We start from the raw sequence: 8,736 nt of genomic DNA, 5'->3' as shown, positions 1-8,736 counted from the left end.
ACACACACACACACACACACACACACACACACACACACATAGAGACAGAGAGATAGAGAGAGAGCTGGGTGGTAAACTTTATTAATTTATGAGTTTGACAGAAAGTCAAGCAAGATGGACAGAGGATTCTCAAGTCAGAAGGAAGGTACCCCTGTTCACCAAACTCAAGACCTCCAACTCATGGCAACAGCATCCTGATTTCTATCACCACTTCCAGCTACTCCAATGGAATTCATGGCAGCAAAAGCTGCAAGGACTTTGTATCAGGCCACTAAGGGGGGGATGGTGGTCACTAAGCTCCCTCCCCCATCCCTGCCATGAGACACCATGGTCCCACTCAAACCAGAGGCCTCTGAGTGATCCTGGATTTGTCACACTGAATCAATACTCGATGTTGTTCCTTTTTTCCAAGGCTCTGTGGCAACAGCAGTTTGCACTGCTGGATTAGAAGATTTCAAAGAGAGTATGTGGTCACTGGCCATGTTCTGAATCTCTAAGGTCTAGGATCACCTGCCAGCTATAGTGGTGTTTCCCAGAACATCCCACCCCTGTAATATCCATCAATTCAATTGAATCACACAAACACTGTCCCCCTAGGTTTAGGCCATTCATCTTGGAAGGTGACAATTGTCCTTGCCCTGAAGACTTTAATGAACCCAAGAACACAGGAAGGGGATGATTGCCAGGTATGACCCCACACACCTATCACCCTTGTGCCTGGAGAGGGAAGCAGGAGGCTTGTGAGCTCAAGGGCAGCTTGGGCCACACAGGATGCCTGCCATCTGTTCCAAGAAAGAAAAGAGAAAGAGTGCTAGATCCTTTGTCTTTAAATAAATATGACTCTTCTCACCCATGAGCACAGTGAANCGACTGGGCAAATGCAAAAGGGTCCACTCACATTCATTCGGCCAGGTTCCATCATAGAGCATAGAGGGAGATCTGACCCAGCAAGCAGGGTGTCCACCTTGTACTCTTGTAAAGTGTGTGATCTGCTTACCTGGGATTCTGGGACCCTCAGACTGAAAGGTCGTGGCCATTTCCTCNTTTCCTCACACCATGCAGTCACCAGCTTTGTTTTGCTGGGACGTGGTGCTATGTAGTGGCAGCCATTGTTGTCCTCCGCAGNAATGATGTTGCCACNCCAGCCTGACTGTGCCATGATGTTTTAAAGTGCAGACTAGAGGGATGTCTTTAACACTTGGAAGCACTGAAGATTAGAGCACACACAGGGCTGACAGGAAGTCATGTTTCTGATCTGTGGCTCCTCAAGTGGTTGCTCATCTCTGCAGACACACGAGGGGCCCTACACTCTACCTCTCTTCTTTCATGTTATGTGGACAATGCCATCACATATTCATATAGCAAAAATAACATGTCTTCAAATCACACAGCTTCAGACCTTAAGGAGAGAAAACCACCCCATGTGAACCAGCCAAGTGACACAGGATCATCTCCACTCCTGTAGCAAGAGCATGAATCTAGTTTTCCCAACTTTGACTTTACAAGTCCTAAGAACCAGAAGCATATAAAGTCCTTTTCCCTTCAAAAGACTGAACTAACTCCCACACCATATCCTACAATATAATGTCTGCAGTTTTAAAGTGTGATGGACACTTTCCCCCTTGTGGACAGCANAGAGTTAGGATCAATCGATGCAAAGTCCTTGTCTGACACAGTTGGCCTCAGCCACAGAAANTCACGGCATTTCTGAAGACCTGGCTACCAATGTCTACACATCTATGTCATGTTGCTCTTTGAAGCAAAATTGTTCTCACACACATCCCCCTTAATGGAGAGGATGTTACTTTGCTGGAATCACCAGTGCGTGATGCAAGGAATCAGTCAAAGTGGCCTGGATAAGAGCATTGTTTGTGCAAGTAAAGGTGAATGCTGAGAGAGAGACTTCACTCTGTTTTAACACACACACACACACACTCACACACACACTCACACACACACTCACACTCTCTCACCCTCACACACAGGAGAAAGAGTAAGACAGAGGGAGAGACAAAGAGACCGAGAGAAAGAGAGACAGATGCAGAGAGGTAGAGAGGAAGACAGACAGAGGATATATGGGTCCTGAAAGCAGCCTACTGCTGAAATGTGGTCGTTTTTTATGTTTTATTATTCTACAAGTTTGGTTTGATCACCTGAAATTACAGTTAGACAGTTACATTATTTAAATTTTTGTCCATCTTCCTGCTTCCCTTGTTTGAGTCACTGCCATTTCAGAATGTGTCTGTGATATGTCAATATGAAGCTTCTGTTTGTAACGTTCACATTACTTGGATACAGACAAAAAGTCTGTTTGGGAAGTGGGTGCAATGTGTCCCTTTGGGCTCCCCATTCATACTACTGAACCATGATTTTTAGTTATTCAACTTGGGATTTTGAGACTGAAGTGTGATTTTGACTCTTCTAAGACCCTCTCTTCAGGATCTATTGGTAACTCACACATCAATGGAGGGGGGTATTGAGGACCCACAGGGGACATGGCTGTTTTTATCTCATCCTTCTCAACCTAGCAACCAATAGACTCTCAGCAGAAAGTCTTTGCTTTGAGTAGAGATCTGGGGGTGTTTGGTAGTCAGAGACAAGTTAATTTGGGAATAGGTATAGAACTATTTCTCCAGCAACTCTTGTTGCCATAATATGCTGCCCTTGTCTTCTGAGAGCCCCCTCCCCAACTCCCCTCACTTGTATGGTATGAGAAGGCTGTCTTAGAGGATAAATCAGTGTATCTAGGTATAAAGGAGGGGGCATCTTAAAGGGAGGCCAGAATCTCGGGAAAGCCCGGATNTGTGGTATGAGTCCTTAAAGTTATAGGTCCAGTTGATCATACTGTCCCCATAATCAGTGTCAGAGCAGCTGTGGCTGCTATCTTCCCTTTGGCTTGGTGTCCTGAAGGCACTGAGATGACTCTAGGAGAGGAGAACCAGGTTGGAATAGGGAAGTGTGTTAGATTTCAGTAGGAAGATATTTAACTGATTCTGAAACAATGTGGCAAATATTTAGAGTTATATTTTCCTGATTCCAGTCTTTTTTTAGTGGCATACATCTCCCACAATTGTGCCACTGTATGTGGGTATATGTGGAGATAACTTGATAAAATATTTCTGGGGTATGTAAAGATCTCTGTGAGGGGGAGCTCTGGCTACAGAGGAGGCCAAACACCCTTTTCCGGGTTCTTTACACATTCACCCATAGCAGTGTTCTTAAGTGTGCTAACGCCCTGCAATGTGCTACCTAGTGATTTTAGCCTGAACACTGTGGTTAACACGAGGGTTACTAATATAAAGGGTGATCAGAAGTATATGCTGCCACTCTGTGTAAACCTGTTAGGATTCTTTAGCCTCTGACAGATGAGCTCTAAGTGTTTACAGATTATCCCTGTAGGAACAGCAAGTTGCTGGGCTGAGGTCTAGTTCAACCTGAATCATATGCTTATTTTTCCTCTCCCCGACACTCAGAAATAATAACCTCTCCACTTTACTCTTTAGATTTTAAATTTAAAGCTTCCGGAAGGAACACTGTAGAATTTGCCATCTTGGTGAATCCCTAACCCTACCTTGGTTAGTTTTGTTGTTGTTGTTTCAGGTTTTTTTTTTCTTCCGTTCTTTCTATTTTTTCTTTCTTATTTTTTTTTCCTGTAGAGTGCCATAACCAGATGAAGCCTTCCCAAGATCTTTTACTAAAATCTGTGGCTGTTATTACCTCTGGTAGAATCCCTTTCAGAAGGGGTTTTTCTGCCTAGGGGGACAGCGGCACTATTCATCCCTGCTGGAGGCCTGATTCCAGGGCTGGGGGCCCATACGTGGAGAGGGGAGGGGCCAGGGGGCGGCCCCCTTGTGACCAGCCCTGAAGAGAGGTCATAGAGAAGACTGGCAGAGGAGCGCCTGGACAGCAGCAGCAGCTGACTTTCTAGATGAAGCGCGCCTTGGGGCCCCAGGTAACAAACCCAGACCTTTTTACAAATCCGCGGGCTTGGGGAGCTGCTGTGGTTGCGGGGAGGGAGCATGCACTTTGGGGGTCGCGTACTGTGGATGGGGGTGGTCACACGTGAAGGGAGTCTGAATTCTGGGGGAAACCCTAGGAAATGAGAGGACAGGAGCAAGAAACGGGGTGTGAGGGCACAGGCACGAAAGAGCAAGAGAGGGCGCTCGAGCGTGGCACACAGCAAGCGCGCTTAGGAGTAGAGCCTGGAAGCATAGGTAAGAAAGGAGCCAGGGGACACTTTCGTCCACTGAGTCAGTTTTTTTCAAAGATAACCTCCTTTCAGCCATATTTAACATACATTGTTGACTCAAGGGGTTTAAAGATGCAAGGAAAGAATGTAGAAAAAGGTGCGCCAAAGCGAGGCTGCACAGAGCGCCGAAAAGACAGCGGTTATGCCTTTTAAAAAGAGTTGCCATCCTTTTCACCCTAAAGCTCAGGCCAGTCCCCTTCCCCCCCTCCTTCCCCGGTACCAGCAGTTCTGGCGGCCTTTGGAGCAGGTAGCCGTGGGCTCGGGCTCGGCACGCCACGCGAGCCCCCGGTGCAGGGGCGGAGCCGCGGCCGCGCGCGGGGCTCGCGGCAGGGGGAGGGGCTGAGGCTAACGGCACCGCGGCCATGACGCCGGGCTGGCCGTCCACACGAGTTCCTGTCTCCCTCCACCCATAGTCATAGCTCATTCCCAGACGCGTTTCTTCCCAGGCTTGGGAGTGAGCCGATGGCCCACGTTCGAGAAGCGTCCCGGTCCTCCCGCTCTGTCGCCTGTTGGAGTTCGGGAGGTGGTCGAGGAGCCTGTCTGGAGCAGGCAGCTGAGAGTGCATCGAGATGCGGGGTACACAGGGAGCCCAGGAGATGAAGCCGGAGCTGTGGCCGGAGCCCAAGCCCACGTCGGAGAACTTAACAAGTAGGGGCAGTGGCAGCTATGAGAAGGTGCTCCCTTCTATCCCGGCTGCTTGTCACACCAGCTCCAGCTCGGTTTGCCCGCGCCGCAAGCCCCGCCCTCGGCCCCAGCCCAGGTCCCGCTCCAGGGGAGGGCGTGGGCTCAAGGCCCCACCCCCGCCTCCCGCCAAACCTCCGCCTCCCCAGCCAGAGCCGCCACCTCCACCCCCGCCCAAGCAGCGGTCGGTGGCCTGGCGCAATTCCAGACGTAGATCCAGGCCTGGACCCAGACCCCAAACACGGAAAAGCTACTCTAGTGACCATGGCTCCTCTAGGGATTCAGATGGCTCAGAGAACAGTTTACTGGAGGTAGGGTCTAATAAGGGTCCCACAGGCTGCTGTCATGTAGAGAGCTTTAAAGTAGCTAAAAACTGGCAGAGAAACCTGCGGATGATCTATCAGCGTTTCATTTGGAGTGGAACCCCGGAGACTAGGAAACGTAAGGCAAAGTCATGCATCTGTCAAATATGTAGTACTCACAAGAACAGACTCCACTCTTGTCTGTCCTGTGTATTTTTTGGATGCTTTACTGACAAACATATTCATATTCATGCCGAAACAACGCAACACAATTTAGCAGTAGACCTCTGTCATGGGGTTATTTATTGCTTTATGTGTAGGGATTATGTATATGACAAAGATATAGAAAAGATCGCCAAAGAAACAAAAGAGAAAATTCTGGGACTGTTATCATCCCCTACAGGAGATACGTCTTATCAACAGTTGATGGCATCTGAGGTTGAAGAAAATCATTCAATCTGTGAGTCAAAAGATCAGGAGACCAGTTTGGTAAAACCCAAGAAAAAGAGGAGGAAAAAGACAATGTATTATACTGTAGGCTTCAGAGGATTAATTAATCTTGGTAATACTTGCTTTATGAATTGTATTGTCCAAGTACTTACTCACATCCCGCTACTGAAAGAATTCTTCCTTTCAAATAAGCACAAATGTATGATGACAAGCCCCAGCTTGTGTTTAGTCTGCGAGATGTCTTTACTTTTTCAAGCTATGTACTCGGGGAACCAAAGTCCTCATATTCCCTATAAATTACTACACCTGATATGGATCCATGCAGAGCATCTAGCAGGCTACAGACAACAGGATGCTCAGGAGTTTCTTATTGCAATATTGGATGTGTTGCATAGACACAGCAGAGATGATGGTATCGACCAGGAAGGTAACTCCAACTGCTGTAATTGCATCATAGATCACATCTTTACAGGTAGTCTGCAGTCAGATTTAACGTGTCAAGTTTGTCATGGTGTCTCTACTACCATAGACCCATGCTGGGACATTAGCTTGGATTTGCCTGGGCCTTATACCCCAGGGAGGGCGAGTAGTAGCACATCGAGTAGGGATGGTCAGAAGCCACGAGCCATCTCACTTACAGATTGCCTGAAGTGGTTTACAAGGCCTGAAGACCTGGGTAGCAGTGCCAAAATCAAATGCAGTCAATGCCAAAGCTACCAGGAATCTACCAAACAGCTGACAATGAAGAAATTACCGATTGTGGCCTGCTTTCACCTGAAAAGGTTTGAACATTTAGGCAAACAGAGACGAAAGATTAATAGTTTTATTTCATTTCCTTTGGAGCTGGACATGACACCGTTTTTGGCTTCTACTAAAGAAAGCATAATGAAAGGCCAGCCATTAACAGAGTGTGTACCCAGTGAGAATAAGTATTCTTTGTTTGCAGTAATTAACCACCATGGAACTTTGGAAAGTGGCCATTACACCAGCTTTGTCCGACAGGAAAAAGACCAGTGGTTCAGCTGTGATGATGCTGTAGTCACCAAGGCTACAATGGAAGAGTTACTCAATAGTGAAGGGTATCTACTGTTCTATCATAGGCAAGATATAGAGAAAGAATAATCTTACCCAGAATGATTTCCAGACCAAAAGAAAGTTTTAAAAAAGTGAAAAAGAAGAAAAAACAAAAAAGACAAAGACAAAGAGACAACACAAGCCTACCTGGATGGACAATTGTAATGCCATTACAACAACAAGCACCTCTTAAAAGAAACACAAAAATCTACCTGGAGTGGACAATGACCATTTATGACAAGTGGCACTTTGGCATAAAGGAACTATTTTACCCTGTCCCATAAGTCTATGGGAAGAAGACATTGAATTTTTAATCAGTGACCATTAGCCTTAAGAACTGGGGGGAGGCAGAGGGAGGAGAGGAGAGGAGAGGTTGAAAAGGGTCACACAAAGCAAATTAAATGAAGTCTCAACATGTAGGAGGATCTTCTCAAATTACTTTTTATTTCTTCAAAGATATTGTGTTAAGTGGGGGGTATATTTTAAGAATGGGGTTTTTCATTGATTGTAGTTATAGTTTTGAGTGCATAAAATAGTCTGGAAAAAAACCAAATATTTTAAACAAAAAACTTTAAAGCTTTAAAAGAAAACAATTAAGAAACACTTTTGAAGGTTTTAAGAGAACATTTTAAATGTTAAAAATTTAAGTTAAGTATTTTAGAAGAAATATTTTTAAATGTGTTTAATTTAAAATGATTCCAAATTGTTAGTGTGTGAAAATAGAGTATTCTAAACATTTTCTAAAATTTTTGCAAGTTAAGATGAAACATGAACATTTATAAGGTGGTTAGTGAAAAAACACTAACTTAAGATCAGTAAAGTAAAATCTTAGTGAAAACATTTGGATTCTAAATATTTAAAGCATAAAATATATGCATTGGAAAGACCAAATTTTACAAAAATTATACCTATAATAATCTAAAAAGTAAAATTTCAAGGTATATAGAATGAAATGAAATTTTAAGTTAAATTCAGGAAAGGTGATTTAAAAGAAGAAAGTTTAGGACTATTCAAGGGAACGGGTAATTGGTTTTAAAGATTTCAATTTTTTTAAATATTAATAGAGAACCTTCTGTAAATTCAACTGCAGAGATTTCAGTATAAAAACCAACTTTTAAGTTTAAAAAGAATATTCTCATACAAACTGACACCTGAAAAAACATGTAAATAAGATCATATTTGAAAGGTGAAAGTTTTATTTTGTACTTAAGCACATTGAAATATAGATGGATATAAAAGAGATAAACGATAGAGAATGAGAAGACAAAATGGTTTGTGAACATATGTATTTTTTTAATCTTATGTCAATGCAGATAACTATATCAGAAAAAGGTAATGCCATCAAGATTTTTCCCATTTAGAAGTCATTATTAGAACATCTTTAGCTTCTGAAAGAAGGCTTTTAATAATTTTATGGCTTAGAGAAATTAGATCATAACTGTGAAGCTTTGGCTTTTGGTGTTTTAGCCCCATGGTCTGACTGAAAAAGTGGCAGGGACCCTTAACTGAGGAAACTCCCACCCTCGCTGCCTTCAGTCTTTTGTCTCATGGGGAAACAAGATATTTTAATTTTTATTGTAGAACTCTGAGTTTGTGTTTAACAGTCCTGCTAATTCCTTATCCCTCTTGATGCCCACCCACCCCATTCCTCTTTCCTTGAATCCCACACTTCCCTGGTCTTATCCCAGCCTGCAAGGATGCTTTCTTAGTGAATACCTGGTGATTTCATTCCTTCAAGTCTAACTCCCAGATGACTTCTCTGGAACCATCCCTGGATCCCCTATGCAGGCGTAAAATAGTCCCCATCCCCATCTCTCCTACTGTGCCTCTAAAGTACTTCGTCTATACCTCGATGAATAGTACTTATTCAACTGTGATTCTACTGTAGCATTGTGATTGTCTACCTCTCTGCACCAGACCCTGAGAGCAGAGGGACAAGCCTTATTCACTTTTCTGTTAATAAATGTTTGTTGAATGCAA

The 8,736-nt window shown here is 44.2% G+C and overlaps 1 protein-coding gene across 1 annotated transcript; it reads left to right on the top strand.

Annotated features, from left to right (window-relative positions):
* The first annotated feature begins 3,876 nt into the window (after window positions 1–3,876).
* On the top strand, window positions 3,877–6,871 carry Usp51 (ubiquitin specific peptidase 51). Its single transcript, XM_021188497.1, has 2 exons — window positions 3,877–3,952; window positions 4,696–6,871. The coding sequence occupies exon 2, from the start codon at window positions 4,819–4,821 to the stop codon at window positions 6,802–6,804; it is 1,986 nt and encodes a 661-aa protein (XP_021044156.1). The 5' UTR covers window positions 3,877–3,952; window positions 4,696–4,818; the 3' UTR covers window positions 6,805–6,871.
* Window positions 6,872–8,736: the final 1,865 nt, after the last annotated feature.

Source organism: Mus pahari, chromosome X (assembly GCF_900095145.1).
Source record: "Mus pahari chromosome X, PAHARI_EIJ_v1.1, whole genome shotgun sequence".
Lineage (NCBI taxonomy): Eukaryota > Metazoa > Chordata > Mammalia > Rodentia > Muridae > Mus > Mus pahari.
This window is presented reverse-complemented; position numbering and strand designations above follow the sequence as displayed.